Below are 24,264 nucleotides of genomic sequence, written 5' to 3'. Positions count from 1 at the left end.
CCAACGTACAAGAAAGGCCACTTGACTTAGGAATTTCTTTGGTTTTGTTACTAGAAGTTCATGAAATACCAGTTGGAACATGGTATTTGGGCAGCCTGGATTTGTGTCCTGCAGGCCACGGTCACTCATATTTGGCTACAGAATAAACTTATTCTCTGGTGTTTGTGAGGAAGGAGGGGAATGACGTTAAAAGGTATGCACCTAGGCTCTTAGGTCGTAGCATGTTAAGTTTCTTAGGGCACTTCAGAGACGCGGGGCAAAAAAAAAAAAAAAAAAAATAGCCTCGGTGCTTTCTGCGACGGGTTTAAAGCAGAACTTATAGAAATTAGCAGTCAAGATCTGCTTCTGCTCAGTAGGTCCTATCCAAGGCTCTCCTGGAGGCCGCCGCGAGGTGGCACACGAGGGTGCGCCTGTGCTCTTTGTTAAGTCTGTGCGGGGTCCGGGGAGAAATACCTGGGCGAGCCAAGCCACAGGAGCCCGCATAGGGGCTGGGGAAGTGAGAATGGGTGCGGCGCACCGTGTGGGCAGAGCTGAGGTATGAGCCAACGGCGCTGGCTAAGGGAACTCCCACAGTTTCAAACGCCCCCTCCCCAAGAGAGTCCAAAAGTGAGACACACGCCTTCCCCACCCACCCAAGCTTTCCAAAAACTACGCTCTACTTTCTGCGCACGCGCAGCGAGCTGAGTTACAGTGCCCTGCCGGGGACAAATTACTAACGCGTTACTGTCGCTTCTGTTCCAACCAAGCAGAACAAATCTCTAGGAGCAATTTAGTACTGTAGTCACGCAAAGATACTTGGGGAGTAGAGCAAATATATAGACTGGGGAGCCGGAAATGTAAATATGCAGGCTACCCGGAACAGGGAGAAAATGCAGTTTAGTTTAAGAAACAGCTAGAACCGCCAAAGTCAGAGGCGGTCTCGGGGGCGGTCCCGGGGGCGTGGCCGCGTGCGGCGGGGCGGAGTGGGGCGGGTCCTGCGGGACAGCTAGAGCCGCACCTAGGCACTGCTGTGCTTCTCAGGTCTGTACTAGGCGCACGAAGGTGAGCCAGGTAAGTGCTGGCACCTGCGAGCTGCAGGAGCTTTAGCTTCACTGGGACACCTGAATGCCTGCACGGGCACAAATGGTATCTCAGTCACTTGGAACAGAATTGGGGTCTCCAACCTCCCTTCTTTATCGGTCGATTTGAGCTCTGCATTTCTACCCACTCTGCCCTCCGCCCGCCCTGCATGCTCCCCCTGATGGTGTAGCTTAGGAGCTTCTCGGGGAGGCCCCTACCTCGCTATCTCTAACTTAGGGAGGTTCTCAAGGTCAGCTCATCCTCAATTCCTTATTTTCCTCCCCCTCCTTAATTCCAATTGTGTAAAGACCTGGGGCTCCCTCTTTCGGCCTTCCGGAGACCACCTGACCTTAGTCACTGCAGCTGTTAATACAGAGAATGGAGCCCGGAGCTCTGCAGTGGGAACTGGCCATTCGGACCTGATCAAGCACAGGTTTCATAAGTGGCGTGCAAGCGCCGCGCCTGCTATGGATGTCTTGTTGCTAGGATCCTTCGAGACGGTCTCAGAGGGAATTGCATTTGTTTTCCTCTCGCCTCGTAGAAATATTTGCATTGATGCCTGAATATGGGTCATTTTCTTACTTCTGTCCTCATAGCAAGAGACTTCTTGGGAAGAGTGAGTGGGATCTTAATTCGTCCCTTCCTCGCATGTCCGCAAGTGTCCCTTTACTTATCTTGTGTCGCTACAGGGAGACCCAGAACCACAGGGTGGGGCACCTGCAGGGTGGTGGAAGGGAGTAAGAGACACTGAGTCACTCCCCGAGGTTGTGGTTTCTGTTAATTCTTTGCTTGGGAGGCACCAGTCTACAAGTAGCCTAGGGTACAAGTCTGTGCGGAAAAGGAAGTAGAGGAAAAGCAGAGACAGATGGTCGGATGGGTAGGAAAGCAACGCTGCGGGTTGGGACTTGAATCCCTTAACTAGGGAAAGGAGGTGCCCCAGAGAGCAACCAGCTCTCTGCTCTGTTGCCTGTACTGGTGGCTTAGGTGTGGCCTTGCAGGGTCTGCTGCAGGTTTTAAGGTAGTAGCAGAAACCAGGGCTTCCCTGCGGGAATCTGTAGGGCACCTGCAGACTGCAGTTTCCCGGAAGCAGCCAAGGTTATTGGTCAGGGTTACCCGGTGTGTTTTCTTTCAGTGTGTCCATAATGAGAGTATACTGTCTAAGTCAGGGGATCCAGAATTGTTTATTCTCACAGGAGATAAATTTATCTAAGGAGTTAAATAAAACTAACATCTGAAATCCAAACATGTGCTTTCACCCTGGGGAGTACATTCTGCTCAGCTTCTTCCTGACACAATGTTACAGAAATAGAAAACTCTGTCAAGTGATTCTTTTTTTTTTTTTTCCTTTAACCAGTGTTACTATATATAAAATGACAGGGATAGTGTGGCCAGCCATAGAAGCTGAACTACTGGGGCTTCCCTTAGACTAAGGAACAAAATCTTGCTGGATGCAGAGGCCTGCAACTGGAATCCTAGCACCAGAGAGCCTGGGGCAGGAGAATGGTAATTCAAGGCCAGCCTGGGCCAATTATTGAGTCCTTGTTTAAAGGACAAGGGCAGACTTTCCCTCACTTAGATTCCCTCCTGCTTGTGTAGAGTTCCGGAGGAAACAATCTGAAAAGGAACTCCTTTATAGGTAGACAGCACAGAGAACACACACACACACACTTACACACTCGCTCACACACACTTACAAAAGGTGTGTTTATCCAAAGAGATGCTGAAAAGCCCCTGGGCCAGTCAAGAATGAGTGGATGTCAAATGAACCTGTCAAAAGTAATTTAACACTGACTGAACACTTAGCTCATTTTAAACCTATGATTTAAATTCGAATATTTTTTTTTTAATTTTAAAAATCTAAACCTACAATTTAGTCATTCTCTATGTTTATATCTCTTTAGAATATGCCACTGTTATTTTTGCAGCTAAAATGTGTGTATGTTGTATGTGATGTATATATACATATGAATGCCTATAAGCACATGTGCATGTCCATACATATGAAGATGTCTTCCTTAGTCATTCTCCATCTTAGTTTTGAGAATCTCACTGAATCTTACTGATTCAGCCAGCCTGCTGGCCTGAACTTGCCCAGGGTCCTCCTATCTGAGCTTGCTGAGCGCTGGGTCTTGGTTGGTTGGTTGGTTGGTTTGTTTGTTTGTTTGTTTGTTTAACTTGGATTCAGAGATCTGAAAGCAGCTACTCATGCTTACTTGGCAAGCAGTTTTGCTGACTGAGCCATCTCCCCAGCCCTTGCAGCTGAGTTTATTGATCCTGCTTCCGAGTCCACTGTCCTCTGGAATAAGAAAACCTTGGTGTTATTGTCAGGTTTCCCTTTGTAAGATTAGCTCTGTCACAGAGTCCACGTGCCTGTCTGTGGCAAGAAATGCAGCCAGTGGAGCGGGAAAATCATGTTGTTTTCCAAATGCATTGAAGGTTTCACAGGGCCCCTTGTCCCACTTCGAGTTCTTTCTAGACTGATCTACTCGTCATCCAGAATGTAAATTTTAAAACTTTGGTGCCCTGCTCCGCCTTTTTTGTTATTCTTTTGAAACAGTGTCTTCTCAAGCCTCAGATTCTCAATCCACCTGCCTCAGTGTCCCGCATCCTGAGACTCTAAGCATGAGTCATATACAACACCTGGATTTTTCTCTTTTTAAGTAAACAATACTTTCTATTTCTCCAGCTTAGGAAATACAAATGGAGTCTGGGGCTATGGCTCAGTAGTTATAAGCACTTGCTGCTTTTCCACAGGACCAGAGTTCTGTTGCAGTATCCAGTGGGCTAACAACTGACTATAACCCTAGCTCCAGGAGATCTGACACCTTCTCCTGGCCTTTGCAAACAGACACACACACACAGCATACATTCATACGTTCCTGGCCTTTTCAGACACACATATCTATGCATAAATGATAAAAATAAAAGAGTGGCAGTTTTTTTAAAAAGATAGAAAAATGCAAATGAATGTGCCAAAGCATGCTTCTAAGACCCAAGAGGCATGGGAGGGTCGAGCCAGATGGAAGCCAGCAGCCTAGGTGGCTCCCTCACTTAACAACTGGTATCTTCCGAGGGATCTAGCATCTGCTAAGAATTATAATAACTCTAAGCTGTCTTTATTTCTTATGATGGAAAATCCAAGTAGTATTAATGTGAGTCATCCAAGATGTTTTCCTCTCCTGGAAGTCATAGCTTGGCTGTCCTGTGACTTTACGCTCCTGTGTAATGTCAGCTCATGTAGAGGTTTGTGGGAATCACGATGCAGTAATGAAGAGCCAGCTTCAGGACCGCCCTGCCACGCTGGGGGCCAGGAGACTGGAGGACGTGTTCTTCATCCTCATACAGCCGTACACTAAAATGAATATGTTCTTCTCTGGAACTTTTCCAAGATGTTTTTTTTCCCCTTTCCAATTAGAAACATCACAGTCTGTAATCAGGCCCAGGCTTGGAGCTAATTATTAGCTCTACTTTCTTGTTACTGTGTTTTATGCTCGGGAGAGGGTCAGATGTTGGCAAACTTGCTCTTCAGCTTGGTTCAAAGATGGGGCGGTCGAGGCCTAAAGTACAGAATCTGGAAACAGGCTGCCAGGGAGTGTGGGAATCCAGGTTTTGTTCTGGGGTAGCTGTGTGCTTTCAAGGGTGTTACTGAATCCCTCTAGTACTTAATTCCCTCACCTGCAGAGGCAGTAATCCGTGATAGAGGTACTGCAAGGATTTAAATGAGCTAATCCCGACTTGCTTAGAACTGGGTTTAATCCCTACTAGGTAAAGATTACAAAGAATAGGCCTTTCCTCCTCTTCTTCTGGGCTCTGTAACTACTCTTCAGTCATACTGGCCTCCTTTCTCGGCCATGTGAACATTGACCTGCCTGCCCGCACGCTTCTAACCTGCTGCTTTCTTACCTGTGTTCTCTGTCACATGTTACCATGATAACCCCTGTGGCTTCCAGCCCAGTCTTCCCCCCTCCTCCAGGTGTGTCCTCTACCTTCCCACCCTGACTGCATTCTAAAGGTTCAGAACTCCCTTCTCCATCTTGATATCCACTGCAGCCCTGCACAGGGGGTGTGGTGTGGTATGGTATTTGTAACAAAACTGAAAAGGGCACTGGGCGGTGATGGCGCACGCCTTTTGATCCCAGCACTTGGGAGGCAGAGGCAAGCAGATTTCTGAGTTCAAGGCCAGCCTGCTCTACAGAGTGAGTTCCAGGACAGCCAGGGCTATACAGAGAAACCCTGTCTCAAAAAAAAAAAAAAAAAAAAAAAAAGAAAAAGAAAAAGAAAAAGAAAAAGAAAAACCTGAAAAGGGAAGGAATCACTCTGAGGGAGTGGGAGGTGTGGGATTGGAGGTAAGTAGTCCTCTGGGTAAAATGCTTTATCCTGAACTAAGTTTATCAAATCGGCTTCATCTGACAAGTGCTTTGGTGTCTTTTTTTTTCCCCCATCTGTATTCCTTGATACCTCTCCTTTCTCATCTGAGGCGGCTGCCTTCAAACCACTAGAAGCAAGATGTGAGATGTGTCTAGAGAGTCCTGTGTCCTGGAGGGCACACCTCTAGGATATCTAGTATGACCCAAGGATTCAAAGTCAGGTGTCAGGGTATCCCGGCCCATGGAACTTTAAGAATGGAGGGTCTCTTTAAAAAAACTAACATCATACCTATGGAAAAACCTGGAATTTATTCTAACAAATCCAATGTCCTTGGATTCCTGGGGTACAGGATTGCCATCTCTTCCCAAACAAGACACTCTGTCCTCCAAGCATGTATGTCTGGGGTCTTGCCATATAGAAGCCAGACTCTGAGGAATAAAAGTAATATTCTGCCTTGGCCTTAACTGGCACAACAGTGCAAGCTTGTCCCACAGCACCAAGAGCCATTCATCTGACCTCCAGCTTCCCTGGTCCTTCCCTCCCCAGCCTCCCACCAGCCCAGTAACATATTTAGCAATTGTTTTCAGTAGGGACAATTCACCACAGTGTTGGAATTCAATCACCATCTGAAGCTTGAATGTGGATGGGCTGTGCCTGCTTAAATGTAGAGCTGAATGTGTTTGGGTGAAAGGGGAGAGGTTTCCATCTTCCCAACGTGACTCATTCCCAGACCTGCTGCTGGTGCACGGATGAGGCTGAAGACTGAGGTCCTAAGAAGGACCCACTACGCCCTGCTGCCAAGATAGCAGTCCATACGTCAATCCGGCTCCTTTTGTGTAGCCAGCTACCTGGTTGTAACCCTTGGAGAAATAGCTACTGAACCTGCATCACCAGTGGGTTATGTAGGTTCAGCATCTTGGTTCTTACCCCTTTTCTTAAGTGCCTTTAAGTTAGTGGTGACTGGCTATGGTACCCTACGCCCCTAGACATAGCTGGCAGGAGGCAAAGGCAGGAGGATTTGAGCAATGGCTTATTTGAAGGTTTGACAAACAAGCTTTGATGTGTTTGTTGTGGAAGAGAACTAGAGCTGCCATTATGAAACGGTGGGATGAGCACAGAGAAATGGCGTGACTCTTGAAGACTCTTCATCCTGGAGATAGAATTACATCCATATTGCTTCCCCTCACTTCCTACTCTTCCCCCACCAAGCCTCTCCTGGGCTTTGGAGGATCAGCAAGACGTGCTTTCCTCTAGGAATTCTGCTGGCAGATCTTCCTGGGAACGTCACTATTCTGGCACTCGAGTTTCCATCAGCCCTGTCCCTGATTTCCTTCCATGACCTCCAGCCTTACCTCACTGGGGCAAAATCCCATCAGGAATCCCTGAAAGGCCCGTTCCTTTGTGGAAACATCCAAAGGCCAATTCGAAGCTGGAGAGCTGTTAGGGGAAGCTGTGAGTGAGTAAACCAAGCCTCCAGCCCCACCCGAGTTTGCTAAGCCATCTTGTATGTGGGACTTTAAGAGGCATCCATTCTATATGACCAAGCCAACCCTTTAAATGACCATCCCTGTGTCACCATCATTAAATCGTTGGGGTTGGACTGATAACACAGCCAACCAAGTAAGGGTTGCTATGAGATCTTGGGAGGAATGGTGGCTTTGCTGGGCTAAGGATACTTAGTCATGGTCACCTTCCTGTTTGTATTAACATAAAACACCAGCTAAAAATTTGCAGAAGAGCAACATCACAAACTGAAGTAGAAGTTGCTTTTTGTCCAGCCTGAGGTTTTGTTTACTTAAAGTCAAAGAGAAATCTGTCACTTAGGAAACCCTAAGGTTTTGTGTAACTTGGTGACTCAGGAGTGATAAATTCTTTGGGATGGTGCCCACATCCATAACTCCTGCCTTTTGCTTTACTTATGCAATGCTGATTGTGCCCTGGGGCATTTCACTAGGCAGCCCAGAGGACTTGGGTACACAGTGAAAGAGAAGGTTGCACCCGAAGTGTTTGCTTGCCCAGAACCCTTCCCTGTAACTGAAAGAACTATGCCCCAGTGAGATAAGGCCAGCAGCGGCGGAAGCAGGAAACAGACACAGGGTTGATCCAAACTGGAGTACTACAATAGTGATCTTCCCAGGAGAAGCTGTCAGCAGAATTCCTAAAAGAAGAGCACCTGAGCCAAAGAGCCTAAGAGCCCCATGCTGCTGCCTCATACCCTGGAACGGAGTGAATCCTGGAGGTGAAACCAACACCACCACATTTTAAGCCTAGATTTTTAGGCTCTTAGCCTGAGGGTATGGATGATGTCTGTGACAGACCTATATAGTCTGCTGGTGTCTGCTTAACTTCCTATACTGTACAGCCGTTGTTAACATTCTGTCTAACCTTCCACCCCACAGTTACCTGGCAATAGCCAGGTATGCCTGGCTTGCTGTAAAAGAGGCTGCTTGCCCCCTCCTCACTCTCTTGCTCTCTCTTGCTCTTGCTTTCTCTTCCTCCCTCTCTCCCCCGTCCCTCCCCCCTTTCTCTCCATGTGCTCATGACCAGCCTCTACTCCTCTTCTCTCTCTCTCTCTCTCTCCCCCCGCCCTCCCCGCCTATATCCCCCTTCTCTTTATCTTGTTATAAACCCATCATATGGTGCCTGTTCTACCCCCATCCCTATAGATCACAAGGGCTGGTTACCAGAGTACCCTCAAAGCCCAGAAACCCACCATGGCCTGGGGCTTATTTTTGAAGAGGGGACTACAAGATACTTTATTGAAATTTAAAAACTATCTATATACATACATACATATATACATACATACATACATAGTTACTATGGTTTGAACATATCAAAATAATTAGATTTCTAATATAGCTGCAACAGAGGCATCTATAAAACTTCCTATAGTATCCTATGTAATGGTGAAGAACTGAATGCTTCAGCCATACATGAAGAACAAGACAAGCATGTCCACTTTTGCCTATTCTCTTCAACATTGTATTGGTTTTAGCTAGGAACATTCGCCAAGAAGAAAATAACAGCAATGATTTAAAAAAAAAAAAAAAGTCATCCCTATTGGTGAGGCAGCAATAACTTTCTCAGTAGCAGATCCTGGATGCCAAATATTCTAAAGACCCAGGAGGCTGGTATTTTGTATATGCTCAGCTCCAAACATGTGTAGGATTGGATCTCAGTGCCATGAAAATGTAAGGTGGAACCAAAGCGCTGCTGTCTAGCTGCAGCCTCTCTTGGGCTGCTATCTTTTCCCTTTGCTCCTAAGATAGAAGCAGGGTGCGGCTGTACTGCTCAGGACATAAGCTCTGCTAAGGATTATTCCTTACTGCTGCTTCTAACTTCCAAGGCACAAGCTCCGCAGGGTGATTTAGTAGCAAGTGGTTGAGACACTGGTCAGCCGGCCTGCACTCTGACCCCAGACCTGCATTCACCAGTGATGGAGGCTTAGGCAAATTACCCAATTCCTCTTCGCCTTATTTCCCTCCTGGGTAATGTGAGAACAGCAGTAATAGCAACTGTGGCATAGGATTATCACGGGGAGAAAGCTTACATAAAGTCTCTGCCTGGTGTGCATGCGGCCCCGTAGTTAGATTTTCAACATGTATTGGTGAGATGATTTCCCATTTTGCTGTTCCTGACAGAAAGAATGAAGAACTCCATAAAAAAATTTATTATAGATCCTACTAAGCCCTTAAATGTCTTTCACAGAGCTCATACTCATTTAGAATTTGAGGTGCAGTAATTCATAGTAGAAGAAGTAACAGTCCCCTGAAGGTCTTCTTTTGCACCGTGACCATCACTCTGGCAGTGTATAAAGCCTTAAACTCCAACTCCTTTGACTGGTTAAAAAAAAAAAGTCAGATCTGGTGATTGTGGCTATAAATAGAACCAGGAAGGCAGAGGCTGTCAGGTCACTGGATAAAGTTTGGAGGGGGGCCCACTTGTTTAGTTCATGATGAGCCAAATATTACACCTGAAAAGATAGAATTGGTCTTATGGTGCGTGCAAGCTCTGGTGTAACTGTGCAAGGTCTAGCCTCAGCTCAGCCTGCAGCCATCATCGTGTTCTCGAGATGCCACGGGCAGTAGAGGGTTCCAGGGCCATCCAATAGAAAGTGTTGTCTAGATCATGGAGACAGGGGTGTGCTTCTCAGCATGGCTCAGATACAGTCATCACCACCACCTACAAATTTCCTTTTTTTCCCTAAATCAAGTGTTTTAAATTTTCATCTGTTTATTTTCATGTGTATGGGTATATAATGTATGCTGGTACACCGTGTGGGTGTTTGGTGCCTGTGGAAGTGAGAAGGCATTGAATCCACTGACTCTGGAGTTACAAACAGTTGTGAGCTGTCACGTAGGTGCTAGGAATTGAACTCAGGTCCTCTAGAAAAGCAGCCATTGGTCTTAATCACTGAGCCGTCTTTCCAGCTCCCAAAGCAACAGTTTTTAAAATGTGTTCTCTGGGCAATGATCTAGACACCTGGGAACTTTTGAAAGTTGCATTCACAGGCCCCCAAGGGAGCCCTACTGAGCCAGAAACTCTGGGAGGGGGCATGGCTTAGCACACCCTCCAGGTGAAGACAGACCCTCAGCAACACTCGTCAGAGTTTCTGTATTTGTCACCTGACTATTAAGAAACACAAATGGGAGGCTTGTATCTTATGTTCTCTGTTTGGGTTCATGTTACAGTAGCCAGCTGGTCTGTGGGAAACACAGTTACAAGCATTCATTGCAGATCTGTTGTGTCCAGACCATGAAGACCGAGTCCAGGAAAAAGGTCTCAAATTCAGCAACCTTATCTCGGTGGGTCCATAAAAGGGCTCCAGGTGTGTAATCAGCAAGATGTGTGCAGCCCACATGAGTGTGCATACCATAGGGAACTTTTCTATCAGTTATCAGCTCCTCAGGCCTGGCCCTGTAAGCTATCTGCTGCCTCTGGATTGGTAACAACCCAGGGTGTGGCAGAGGCTGCCTGGGTGTGGATTCTGAACTGAGCTGCCTTTCCTTCTTGGTGCACCCTGACCCAGAGGCCACCCCTCTAATGGCTCAGAACATCCATCTCTTTTTTCCTAGAGGCTCAGAAAATAAGAACTTAGCCAGTGACAAAGTATTCGTATGTTAATTTTTATTTATATGAGTACACTGCCGCTGTCTTCAGGCACACACTAGAAGTGTGTATCGGATCCCATTACAGATGGTTGTGAGCCACCATGTGGTTGCTGGGAATTGAACTCAGGACCTCTAGAAGAGCAGTCAGTGCTCTTAACCACTGAGCTATTTCTCCAGTCCCCTGTGACAAAGTATTTTTGAACCTTGACTGAAGGTTCTAGCCAGTCCTATCCTTAAAGGCTAAGGTTTAATCATTTTTACACCTTGGATCTAAATTTTTAGCACCTACAATGCAGACCTCTGTGTTGTAGATTGTTCTTTCCTATGTAATTCGTCATCCTGTTTCTTCCATGGTTTCAGTAGATGCTTTGGAGAGAAGAAAAGCAGAATTAAATAGTGTGGGTCAATATTACCAGGTGCTATATAAGGTGACGAGCCGTCTCTTTGTATGTGTGGTGGTGGGCATTCCTGAAAGCCACGGCAGTTGCTGCTGTTATCAAGTACTCTGGAAGTACCTGCATATGCCATGAGTCGTCCTAGCCATGAGTAATGCCAAACCACACAGAGCCCAGTGGCTGTGCCCATTGTCTTCTCTGAACGCAGGATAGACATATGAAGTAGGACTCCTCACTGGAAGGGGTATGTGGAGGTATCAGAAGGGCTCTTCCCATCTTTCTGCAAGGCAGCATTCCAGGCTTGGTCCCTGTATCTGTTCACAAGCATCCAAGGCTCCCGCAGGAGACACCCTATCGGGAGAAGAGGGCTCTCCACCATAGAGGATCACATGGTCTCTACAAACCGCCCAAGCTGGTATCCGATACCCCTTCCCCACCCTCAGTTAATTCTCTGCCTTTTCTGCTGAACCATTTCACCAGGCTCCCCAGCCCCACCCCCAATGGAAATGGGATTACATCATCCTCCCAACCCCCACTTTCCTTCCTCTGGCCCCTCCTAGCTGCTGTCCCTCCCTCAGGCCGATAGGGATTGATTACTCTTTGGCTTCATTGCAGTTATTTGCATATGTGTGAATGTGTGCACAAATGCATGTAAATTCAATCCTTTATTGTGCGTATGTGGTTTCAGCGCTGACCACTTTGCATTCAACAACCAGTAAGGGGACTCATTCCTGAAACAGGCTCACTTTTCCTCTCCCAGCTGTCATTGGTGGCCTGAAGTTCGTTGTCTAGAGGTGGGCATTCCCTCCTTCCATTAAGACATGTCCATTGATCCTGCCATTGCAGCCATTTCTAGGAGAGACTGTTTCACAGCAGACTTGGTGGTATACAGGCTCTTCCAATCCTTCCATGATGTCCCCAGGGCCATAGGTTCAGGAGCCGCGATATAAATCTATCAGTTTCGGCTGTACTCCCCACAATCTCTGCATGTGTCCAGCTGTGGTTTTCTGTGATGGTCTCCATTTTCTGGAAGGAGACGCTCCTTTGATAAGGGGTGGTGGCTACGTTTATCTGTGGGCATGAGGATAGGATTTAGTATGTATAAAGAATTATGTTGGTCTGGCTGAGTGGCAGTTGTGGATTACTTTTCAAGGTGATCTCACTAGCTTTGGATAGTTGATTAGGTTCCCAGTACCAGGTATGATATCTTCCTGTCAGACGGGCCTTCAGTCCAATTAGATAGCTGTTGATTGCCGCCTAGTTGTGAGTCGTGCTGACTGCGCCTTTATGCACCTCTTGCCAGGCTGATTAGTGTTGTAGTTCGTAGCCATTGTATCTGGGTGCGGCTGTTTAATTGCTCCCTGCCCTTTGCACCCTGAAAAGTATTTTTGTGGAGCCGTAAAAGCTGGAGTGCAGGAAAAGGGCTTTTGGGTCAGATCCAGCCAAATCCAGTGTCCTAAATGTCACCCGAATGTCTTGATGCTGGGTCTCGCTTGCCCCCACCCAGGTTCATCCTAATCACATCGACTTCATGAACTGAGGAGAGGGACTGTCACTGGGTGTGAATACCCAGCAGACTGCCGTTGTCCTCTGAAGGAGGAGCCTGGCAGAAATGTCCATCTCTAGTTGTAGCCTGCAGACCGGTTGCTTTGGGAATGGCTCTTACATGCAGTAGATTCTACCCGAAGATCATCTCTCCTGTCTTGTCTACCTGGCTGCTCCTAGACATCAGGAAAACAGGGGTCAGCAACTAAGCCCAATTCTGGTGTTTTGCAGAACTAGAGTGTATTTATGAATTCTAAAACCTGGCCTGGTCCTAGGTCTGCCCTCATTGGCTTGAGCCTCCAGACTCACAAACTGCCCTAGAGCAAATATGTTTCCTTTCATTGTCCTTACAAGCGCAGCTCTGACAGCCTTGGAGGCAGCTTCGTTTTTCAATGGCCGGTTTGGCCTCAGTGGTTTAACTCCAAAGCTGGCAAGTAGGCTTGGTCACTTTGTATTTTTAATGGGGTGTTCAGAGTTCACACTGTATTCTTGCTACATAGTTGATACCATAGCTTCTCACATTCATTGACTTTATAACTCGGGAAGAGAAGGGAGGAGAAGAAACTTGGAGAGCATCCAGACCCTCTCCTCTGAAGCTGGGCAGGCCTGGCTTCTTACCTGGAGACACCTTGTGCTGAGTCATAGAGACATCTGGCCTGGAGTGTGTCTGGCCCCTCTGAAGGGCAAGTGAGCAGAGCAGGGTGAAGATCATAAACGGGGAAATCTCATGAGAATTGACTGCTGAGTGCTGTGGTATGGTGGTGACAGGTTTGGGGGCCTCAAAATCCAAATGTTATTTTTCTAAGCCAGGAGAACTGTATTTTTTTTAATATTTATTTTTATATACAAGGGTATTTTGTCTGCGCGCATGTCCGTGAGCCACATGAGCGTAGTGCCTTTGGAAGCTAGACAGAAGTGGTTATTGGATTCTCCTGGGACTGGAGTAATACATGCCTGTGAGCCACCATATGGGTGCTGGCGATCAAGCCTGGAATAGCAGCCCATGCTCTCAACCGCTGAGCCATCTCTTACCCCTGAGAAACTCACTTTTTAAAAACCCGAGTAACTTGCTCACCCTCCAGATTTCATATAAAGATATTGTGGCTCCACCATAAACAGGACTGAAAGAAGCCATGGGAACCAGAAGTTGAATCTGGCTTTCGACTCTGGGTGCAGCCCATGAGCTCTGGGCGTTCCTCTGCTGGTAGGAGTGCTGGAATCATGCCCTTTTGTTTTTTAAGGATCACTAGAAATGTTCTGCAGCAGGGCAACACCCTGAGCTGGTTATTGGGGAGATAAAAGCTAGACACCTATCAGAGACAGACTTTATTTATTTCAGTGGGTGTCGGATGTGTAGGGTGGCTGTGTTTGCACACACATGCATGTGGAAGCCATAAGACAACCTTGGTTGTTGCTCCTCAGGAGGAGCTCACCAGTCAGGCTCCACTGGCTGGCCTGCAAGCTCCTATAATCTCCCTGTCTCCGCAGCACTAGAAATACAAGACCATGGGTGCCATCTAGAAGACCACTCTAGAGGGACTTCTCCACTCTGGCTTCTAAAACTGTGCCAGCATGTGGCCAGGATCAGGGTGGAAGGGCAGTCACAAGGTCCTGACCTCACAGTTGGCCTCTCCAGAAGCCACTGTTGTGGATGCTACTTTGTTAAAAGTGTGTCATGTTAAATACTTCCCAATGTAAATTTCAGTGGCCATAACATACTGCAGTGACCACAGCAATATGCCAAGAGGCCATGGGAACCAGACAAATGGGAGTTGAATCTTATCCATGATACTTCCTGCTTTCGACTCTGGGTGCAGCCTATGAGCTCTGGGTGTTTCTCTGCTGGTAGGGGTGCTGGAATCATGCCCTTTTGTTTTTTAAGGATCACTAGAAACATTCTGCAGCAGGGCAACACCCTGAGCTGGCTGTTGGGGAAATGAAAGCTAGACACCCATCAGAGACACCAGTATATACTGGTGAAATTTGTAAATGGATGTTGGGCCAAGGAGAATGCATACGCAGCTAGTTATAGTAGCACACACCCGTGATCTCAGTACTTGAGAGGCCGAGGCCTGATGGTTGCCGTGATCTTAAGGCCCCTCTGGATTATATATTGAGTACTGGGCCAACTTAGGCCACACAGCAAAACTCTGTCTCAAAAACTGTGATTAAGTAGCCCAGGAGATGGCTCAGTGGGTAAAGGTGCCAGCTGCCAAGGCTGATGACTGGAATTCAACCCCCAGGGCCCGTGTGGCAGTAGGAGAGAAGAGACTCCTACAAATTGTCCTGTCCCCACCATGTGCACATGGCTGTACGTGCATGGGTGTGTGTACACACAAAAATAAATAATAAAGAAGTAAGGAGGTCATTGCATACACTAGCAAGATTTTGCTGAAAGGACCCAGATATAGCTGTCTCTTGTGAGACTATGCCGGGGCCTAGCAAACACAGAAGTGGATGCTCACAGTCAACTATTGGATGGATCACAGGGCTCCCAATGGAGAAGCTAGAGAAAGTACCCAAGGAGCTAAAGGGATCTGCAACCCTATAGTTGGAACAACATGATGAACTAACCAGTACCCCGGAGCTCTTGTCTCTAGCTGCATATGTATCGAAAGATGGCCTAGTCGGCCATCACTGGAAAGAGAGGCCCATTGGACTTGCAAACTTTATATGCCCCAATACAGGGGAATGCCAGGGCCAAAAGAATGGGAATGGGTGGGTAGGGAATTGGGGGGGGAGTATGGGGGACTTTTGGGATAGCATTGGAAATGTAATTGAGGAAAATACGTAATAAAAAAATATTAAAAATTAAAAAAAAGAAGTAAGGAGGTAAAATCTGTTCTCAAAACTGAAAGGAAAGAGATGGAGGAAGGAAACGAGGTGAAGAAAGGAAGGAAGAGGGAAGGAAGGAAGGATGTAGACAACTTGACACTTCCCTGAGACCATACTGCAGACTGGAGTCATTTTTAATTCTGTTGTCTAATGCACAGTAGTATTTTTGATGACCTCTTAGAAACATCTTTTTCCTTTTTAAGTTGGGCAGAGTATATGTGTGTCATATATATGTATGGTGTGTGCATATGGGATGTGTGTGTATGTGTGATACATGCATGTGTGTGCACTGGTGTGTGTGCAGGCCCCTTTAGCCTGCACATGCTCACACAGAGGCCAGAGGTTAACGCTGAGGCTTTTTCACCCGTCTCACTCTCTACCTTCCTTTTTGAGGCATGTTCTTCTCTCACCAAGTCCTAAGCTCACCTTTTTTATTAAGACTGGCCAGCCAGCGAGCTCCAAAAATCCACTTGTCTTCATCCCCAACTCGGCCCAGCACAGTAGGGGCTGAGGGTCCAGAGTCAGGACCTCCTGTTTGTGCAGCAAACAGTTTACCTCCCGAGCCAGCTCCCCAGCCCTGAAACGTCTTTGTGATCTGTATGCATCTGCTGGTAACGAGGTACTACCATCAGCGTGTGCTAAGGCCTTATGCTACATGCTGCCCACAGCGTTATCTTAGTTTCCCACTGTGTTGTACTTTCTTCCACAGAGCCAAGATGGCTGTCCTCTCTAAGGAGTATGGATTTGTGCTTCTCACTGGTGCTGCCAGCTTTGTGATGGTGCTCCACCTAGCCATCAACGTGGGCAAAGCCCGCAAGAAGTACAAGGTAGAGGTAAGTAGGCTCACCGGCGGGTGCCTCTGTGGGCTTCCTGAGGCCACCAGCTTATCCAAGGCTTGTTTTTCAGTCCCGGAGGGAGAGCTAAGTTATTAGTGGTGACAGGTAGTGGCAGTTTTTGGACAACGCCCATTAGGAGTTTGTTGCTAAGAGGCTGGGATGTCGTTTACACTTCACTGGACTTTGGCTGCTCTGTAGAAAGACTCGGCCTACTGGGATTAAAAGTCCATTTTTGTCTAGAGCCATTTTCCAGGGACACTGCTGTTTTCTAAAATGGGTGAAGTGGCTGTATTGCTTCCTAGTTTGCCACTTTAAAAAGGGTGTCTTAAGTTGATTTTCCTGATTCCTAAATAGAGAAGAGATGCTGAGCTTAACCTGAGTTTAGGCAGTAAAGGAAGTCTGTTAAATACTTCCTTTAGTCTTGGCTGAACTAGGAGGGGAACTTCCAAAGCTCTCCCTGGTGAGCAATTAGATGTCTGTTTGCATTTAGCATCTTGTAATTAGACTCCCTCAGTGGAGGCTCTTTTCAAGTGTTCATATCTGGCTGCCTCTCTTTTTATTCTAATGGACACTTGCAATAAAAGTCTCACTCACTCAATTTTCTGCTCCCTGTTAAGGGAGATCTTAAGGGGATGTGGTGTGTGGTGACTCTTGGGAATCAGCCATTTCTCTATGATGTCTCTGTAATCATCTACAGTCCTCCATTGATTTATGACATCAATGAGAAACACTGGCTGGGCAGAAGCCACTCCTGTCTCTTTTGTAACCACAACATAGTCACAGGTTCTCGCTACCTTATGCTGGCTAGAAATACCATAGCATTTCTCAACTGAAAACCAGGCGCTCAGAAAACCAGGCCTTCATCCCTCAGGAGAACGGTACAAGGTGTCTCCGTTTTGGTGTTAGTTAATTCTCAGCACTTACACTCTGCCTGGCCTTTGCTTTAACAGTACCCTGTCATGTACAGCACAGATCCTGAGAACGGGCATATGTTCAACTGCATTCAGCGCGCCCACCAGAACACGTGAGTGTCGTGCTGCCAGACGGCAAAGATGTCCATCACTTCAGCCCTGGGTCTCTAGAATTTGCTCAGTGATAGATAGCATGGCAATCGTGGGCACCTTGTTAAGAGTAGCATTTAAAATATTACTGGCGGGGGTGGAGGGGTGCGAAATGGCTCAGAAAATCAAGGCACTTTTTGCCAAACCTGATGATCTAAATTTGATCCCTGGGACCCACATGGCAAGAGGAGATCACAAAGTCTAACTTACACATGTGAACCAGGGCATTGGTGCACACACATATGTTCACTCATACACACAAATAAAAATAAACTTAAGTTACTGTGTGAACAGAATTGAGTACTGAGTATAATTAAGTATTTTTAGAATGGAAAAGTTCTTAGCCAAGCTGGGATGGCACATACCTTAAATCCCAGCACTCTGAGGCAGAGGCAGGTATGTGTCTCTCTCTGTGAGTTCCAGGATAGCCTGGTCTACAGAGTGAGTTCCAGGACAGCCAGGGCTACACAGAGAAACCCTGTCTTAAAACAAAGCAACTTCTGACTAATGTCTTCTGAAATGTCTTGTCCTGTTACTGTGATAAAATGAGCTTAGGGAGAGAGGTTTATTCTGGCTCATAGTTCAAGGGCCAGTCCTTCATGGTGAGAACTCATGATAGAAGAGCCAAGGTGACAGGAGCCTGAAGCAGGGGACAAGGGACAAGGGGTTCCATCGCATCCACAGTCAAGAAGCAGAGAGTGATGAAGGCCTGCTACTGCTCAGCTCTTTTCTCTTAGACAGTTCAGGTCCCAGCCAGGGATTGGTGCCACCCATGGTGGGCAGTTCTTTCTACTTCAATTAACAAACACAATCCAAATAATCTTCCATGGGTGTGCCTATCCTCCAGGTGAGTCTAGATTCTGTTGACAATTAGCAGCCATCACAATGTCTTTAATGTGACCCTCTGCAGTGTTTACAGGTCCCATCTAACTAATTGCATTCATACACACACACGCACGCGCACACACACACACACACACACACACACACACACGCGCACACACACACACACACGCACACACACGCAAGCACACGCACACACACGCACGCGCATGCACGCACGCACGCACACACGCACACACGCGCACGCACATGCACACACACACACCTGACAGAACTGATTGGAGGAAGGATTCATCTTGGCTCACGATTAAAAGAAAGCAGTCCATGATGGAAGGTATAATGGCCTGACTTGGGCTGGTGATAGCAGAGACTTGCAGCTAGTCACAAAGGCAGACAGGAAAGAAGAGCCCTCTTCTCAAAGCCCGCCCTTAGTGGCCTGTACCTGCCAGTCAGGCCCCCTGTCACCAGAGGGCCCACAACCTCCAAAACAGTGCTACTAAGTAGAGACAAGTGTCGGAACACATGAGCCTATGGGACATTTCAGACTGAGCGTCCCTTAGGAGGCTTTCCCAATCTGAGACTTCCACATGAGTCTGTAGAACGTGAAGTTCTTGTACTCTCAGCTAGAGCAAAAGTAGGTGGGTCCTGGTGAGCAGACGTCTCCCTTCAGCCAGAGTTTGTACTTGAGCTTCTAACCTTCCAGCATGAAGGTGGAGTTCCTTATAAGTTCTTAAAGTTCTGGACAGACATCCATGAGGAAATTTTGTTGGTGGTGGTGGGTTTTTTTGGGGGGGGTGGGGGGGATGTTTTTGTTTTTCAAGACAGGATTGCTCTACATAGCCTTGCCTGTCCTGGAGCTCACTCTGTAGACCAGGCTGTCCTCAAATTCACAGAGATCCTCCTGCCTCTGCCTCCCCAGTATCGGGATTAAAGGTGTGAGCCACCACTGCCAGGCTTGAAAACACTGTTTTAAAAGCTACCTTCTATCCATTCCAGGTTGGAAGTGTACCCTCCCTTCCTGTTTTTCCTAACGGTGGGAGGTGTTTACCACCCGGTAAGTTTCTTCTGGGGCTGTTCATCCATTTAGATGTGGTTCCCCGAGCTACCCAGGGCACAGGGAGAAGGAGAGGAACCTGGAATGAGGAGCCTGGAGTCAAGCCGCACTTATTTAAAAGGATTTTATTTACTGAGTTATTATGAGGTTTGCTTTACAGTAGGCAGATCTCACCTAGTTTTCTTAGAGAAAGGAGAAGCCTCTTAGCCACTATTTAACTTTCATGGGGTCAGCTGAGCCCCAGAAGCGTGAACTTTGACCCCAGGTCCATCTATTTCTGAAAGGTTTGTGTCCACAGGGGGTGGATTTACTTTCCTCATTCACCTATGCAAAACCCAAACATCTACCCACACCCCAGGTTACAGCAGTGAACAAGACAGGCAGGCGCCTGGATTAATCAGCCTTTCCTTTAATTGGGGTCATAAGTAAAGTATGTTAGAAAGTGTTGAGTGCCCAGTAGCAAACTGTTAGGAGGCAGGACAGGAGTGCGGCCAGGCTCGGGGCTCTTACTGAGGTGACAGTTAAGCAAACTCACAAGTGATGAGGAAGAAGGAACTGCAGGTGTCTGTCTGTCTATCTGTCTGTAGCACCCGGCATCCAGAAGGCACGCAGTCATTAGTCACACCTGAGGTTATAGCAGTGGACAAGACAGGCGGGCACCTGTACAACTGAAAAAAGCCCCAAAACATTGTCCCAAAATTGCTAGCAATTACGCAGCACTGTAGTGAAGAACGGCCTGGCAGAGACTAAGCTTAGTTAGTTGAACTTCATCCTCCTGCGGAGACTTCTCATCCAGAGTCAGTTCATGCAGATCATCCCATAGCAACCAGCACCGCCCATAGCAACCAGCACCGCCCATAGCACTCATCCTGCGCCAACCTTAGCTCCTCCTTATTCTGTCTGGGAAGTGGGGTTACTCGGGATGAATGGTGTCTCAACCTTCATAAGCCTTTACTCTCTCCTGTCAGGAGTGTTGGGAATGGGGAGCCCTTTGCCCTCTGGGTACACATATTCATGGGTTTGCTATACATTTTTTCTCACCTTGTCTCATCGAGCTCCAGCCCTACTGGGTGCAGGCTGCAGCACTGGCTGCATCCAGGCATTGTCCCTGCAGACAGTGAAACCCAACAGCTGTTCTTTCAGTCAGTGTGTGAGACCCAGGGTCCCGTTTCAGATATCAGAGTTTCCTCTTCTGACTCACCCTGGAACCCTGAGGCCTGCCTGCTCTTACCTGCACTCCAGAACCAGTTCCCCCAGTTGCCCTGAGAAGGAAGTTCCTTCTGGTCCAAGGTCTACCCATCGGGAAAGCTAGGATTCACCTTGCCATTGAGCATGCCATTGTAGACAACCACGGGTCCTCAATTTTCCTGACTGAAATGAATAACTCCAAGATTTCCTAACTCTGTGAGAAATACATTAGCAAATGCATGAAATTACCATTGGCCAACACAAGTGTAGTCTCAGCTGTAGGCATTAATTAATGGAGGTCTGCTTCTTCAATGCAAGCATTGTGCTGTCCTTTCATCCTAGCGCATAGCTTCTGGCCTGGGCCTGGCCTGGATTATTGGGCGAGTCCTTTACGCATATGGCTACTACACAGGAGGTAAGTAGATGCTGACACCCGCCAAGGAAATGCATTTTAGATTTATCTTCTTTAACATGTATTATGTACCAGTGTGTACCAGCCCACCCCCTGGAGCTGCAGTTTCAGGTGCAAGCTACCTAACATGGGTGCTGATGACTGAATTCTGGTCCGCTGCAAGAGCAGCAGGTGTTCCTAACCATTGAGCCATCTCTTCTGCCCCCAAAACAAATTTATTTATTTATTTATTTATTTATTTATTTTTAAAGACTGTGTAGCTCTTGCTGCCCTGGAACTCACTTTATAGACCAGGCTGGCCTCAAACTCACAGAGATGTGTACAGAGATGTGCATGCCTCTACCTCACAAATCACTGCCCAGCCAAATTTTAAATATTGTTACTGTATTTTAACTCTTGGTTTGGGATTTTAAAAGTGGAGGAAGAGCCGGGCGTGGTGGCGCACACCTTTAATCCCAGCACTCGGGAGGCAGAGGCAGGCGGATTTCCGAGTTCGAGGCCAGCCTGGTCTACAAAGTGAGTTCCAGGACAGCCAGGGCTACACAGAGAAACCCTGTCTCGAAAAACCAAAAAAAAAAAAAAGTGGAGGGAGAAATAGGGCCAGAGAGATGGCTTGGCTGTTCAGGTGACTGACTGCTCTTCTGGAGGAATCCAGGTTTGTTTCCCAGCACCCACACAGCAGCTCACAACAGTCCGTAACTCCAGCTCTAGGACAAGCATGCAAGGGGTGCACCGACACACACACAGACAAAATACCCATATACATAAAGTATGATACAATTTAAAATGAGGAAGTGGCTTGAGAATTAACGTGAAGGTCCGTTCTTTTTCTTCTTACTGCCCTTAGAGTAGACACAAACCTTTGTGCATTTTCTAAGTGCCAGTTGCTTGCCTGAGAACTTTACATATGCTAGGCAAGCTCACAGCAATCCCATGTACAGCGAATAGCCTGTTGTACAGATGAGGAAACAGCCTTAGAAATATTAAGGGGCTAGCCAGAGCTGCCAGGAATCAAACCAAGGTGCTGCGTCAGCAAAACCTGACCACGGCCGGGAGAAATGGCTATCGGAGAGGAAAAGGCTACGTGTCATTCCGGAGGCCGATGCTGCTACTGGGCCTAAGACAAAGTTACTTGGCTTACAGAGTCCTCCATAGTCTAGGCAACGCTAACGTACATCGATTCCAGCAGACTGGTGGCTCTAGGCTACAGTTGGCCGACCTCCCAATAACAAGCGGTTGACTATATGACCTCAGGTGCTAGAGCCGAATGGCTCGTGGATGTACTGGTGACTTCCGCTGTCTTCTTTTCCAGACCCTAGCAAGCGGTATCGAGGAGCCGTGGGCTCTCTTGCCCTCTTTGCCCTGATGGGCACCACCGTGTGCTCTGCTTTCCAGCATCTCGGCTGGATCAGACCAGGCTTAGGCTGCGGGTCCAGATCCTGCCACCACTGAGGAGTGGAGGGCCTTCCGACTCTCACTCACCTCCAGCGACTCACCCTGATTTCCAGTTGCACTGTTTTTCTTTTTTTTAATATAATAAAAACTTATCTGGCATCAGCCTCGTACCTAAAGCTCCTGCCTGCATCTCTTTCTGAGAGTCTTACTGAAATAAGGGTGCCATTTCTACCCATTACGAGCAAAGCTGTGAGCGTGCCCCCCCACACACACACAGTCTGTGAAGCGGTGATGAAGTCTGACTACGGTGATGAGGACGGAAAAATTCAGTCTCAGCTGTAGTTCAAAGTACTGCTTGATGCTAATAATTAACAGCATGGACTTAAAAAAAATCTATTAAAGATTATTTATGTTGCTTAAAAGGTTAAGTAATGAGTTCAGTCAGATGAGCAGGTAACGATGCTTGTCATAAAGCCTGATGGCCTGAGTTGATCTGCCTCCCACAAGTTATCCCCTGACCTCTACGCGTGCACTGTATGTTGCACACGTATGTAACACCCATTCAAATAAACATAACTGTTTAAAGCCTCTTTCTTCAGTTAAGCAATAGACACAGATGAAACTAGGGATAACTGTGATGCTAGAATTGCTAACAGCTCATTTTATAGATGAGGAAACCGGCTGGAGAGATGGCTCGGCGTTTAAGAGCACTGACTGCTCTTCTAGAGGACCCAGGTTCAATTTCCACCTCCCATGTGGCAACTCACAATTGTCTGTAAATCCAGTCCCAGAGGCTCTGACACCCTCACACAGACATACATGCAGTCAAAAGACATCAACATACATAAAATAAAGATAAATAAAATTTTTAAAGTGTCTATGCCAATGTCTGATTAAAAACAAAGAGGAAAGGCCTTTAGAGAATGGTCTAAGCCGGCAAAATAATGACTGCAAGGTATGAACAAGAACACGGCATCTAGACCTTTGCCATCCAACAGGGTGGCCACTAGCCACGAGTGGCTTTTAGATGGATAATGCTTATAACAGACGCACAAGTTCTTCGTTTGAGCCAGCCACACTTCACATGCTCGATAGCTTCTGAGGATCAGAGTTAGTTGTTGAATGGAGGCTTAACTCTAAACCCTATGCATTTTCCATTGGACTGAGTCGCTCAAGCTTCTGAGATGAAGGCACTGAAGGGTGGCTCAGCTGCACTGGGAATGACTGGGACACCCTTGGGAATTAGAACAGAACACATTCCCGGGGCAGGTCATGAGAATATGTCACCAGTGTAACTGAAGAAAAAAAAAAAAAAAAAAGGAAATGGGCTGCCCCCTCGCCAACCCCCCACCCCCACTCCCATAAAGCTTTAAATTTGCCTTCCTTTTAGCAGCAGTAAGTGTTCCCTTATGAAATGGTGATAGTGAGATAAGAAGTTTGGGGTTGGGACTAGAAAGGGTGACATCGGTAAACCTCTGCAGTAACTGGGTTTTATCTATGTTATAAAAGAAGTGCACCCTGGGGACCTGGAGAACTGCTTCCTCTCACTGAGACTCAGCGAGGCAGGAGGACCCAGTACTGGTCTCTGGAGCACTGGCGTCCCTGTGTGACAGCTGTGAGCAGTGGTCGTAACCAGGTGGGAACAGCAGCTTGGGGTGCCTTCCAGTGCTTCAGTCCTTCTGCAGGTCCCAAGTAGTCATGCCTCTAAGTCAGGGGTGCTCAACCTTCCTAATGCTGGGGCCCTTTAATACAGTTCTTCATGTATGCCCCCCCAACGATAAATGTTTCATTGTTACTTTATAGTGGTAGTTTTGTTAGTTACAAATCATGATGTAAATATCAGATATGCAGGGTATCTGATATATGACCCCTGTGAAAGGGTCGTTCAACCTCCAGGGAGTCATGACCCACAGGTGGGAGTCACGACCCACAGGTGAAGAACTCACTGCTGTAGCAGCCAATTAAAGTTCTTGGCCCAGGATGTAAGACCCTTGGTCTTAAGGAGGACAACTCTCTCAGACTCTTCTAACAACCAGAGACTGCTGTTTCTTTTCTTTTTTTTTTTTTAAAGATTTATTTATTTATTATATGTAAGTACACTGTAGCTGTCTTCAGACACTCCAGAAGAGGGCGCCAGACCTCGTTACAGATGGTTGTGA

General features: G+C 47.1%; 1 protein-coding gene across 1 annotated transcript; it reads left to right on the top strand.

The window, feature by feature from the left end:
- The first annotated feature begins 933 nt into the window (after positions 1–933).
- Positions 934–22,281, top strand: Mgst3 (microsomal glutathione S-transferase 3). Its single transcript, XM_021162545.3, has 6 exons — positions 934–1,050; positions 16,026–16,149; positions 17,103–17,176; positions 19,053–19,110; positions 20,641–20,713; positions 22,023–22,281. The coding sequence occupies exons 2-6, from the start codon at positions 16,033–16,035 to the stop codon at positions 22,160–22,162; spliced, it is 462 nt and encodes a 153-aa protein (XP_021018204.1). The 5' UTR covers positions 934–1,050; positions 16,026–16,032; the 3' UTR covers positions 22,163–22,281.
- Positions 22,282–24,264: the final 1,983 nt, after the last annotated feature.

The sequence above is a fragment of the Mus caroli genome, unplaced genomic scaffold (genome assembly GCF_978045245.1).
Source record: "Mus caroli unplaced genomic scaffold, Mus_caroli_1 scaffold_1, whole genome shotgun sequence".
Lineage (NCBI taxonomy): Eukaryota > Metazoa > Chordata > Mammalia > Rodentia > Muridae > Mus > Mus caroli.
Note: the sequence above shows the minus strand (reverse complement) of the source record. Positions and strands in the feature narration are given on the sequence as shown.

Bases quoted from the DNA above. Each gene is read 5' to 3' on its own strand.
- Mgst3 (XM_021162545.3), top strand. From the start codon at position 16,033: ATGGCTGTCCTCTCTAAGGAGTATGGATTTGTGCTTCTCACTGGTGCT. The intron at 16,150-17,102 runs GTAAGTAGGCTC...TTGCTTTAACAG, and splicing joins GCAAGAAGTACAAGGTAGAG to TACCCTGTCATGTACAGCAC. The intron at 19,111-20,640 runs GTAAGTTTCTTC...CTTTCATCCTAG, and splicing joins TGGGAGGTGTTTACCACCCG to CGCATAGCTTCTGGCCTGGG.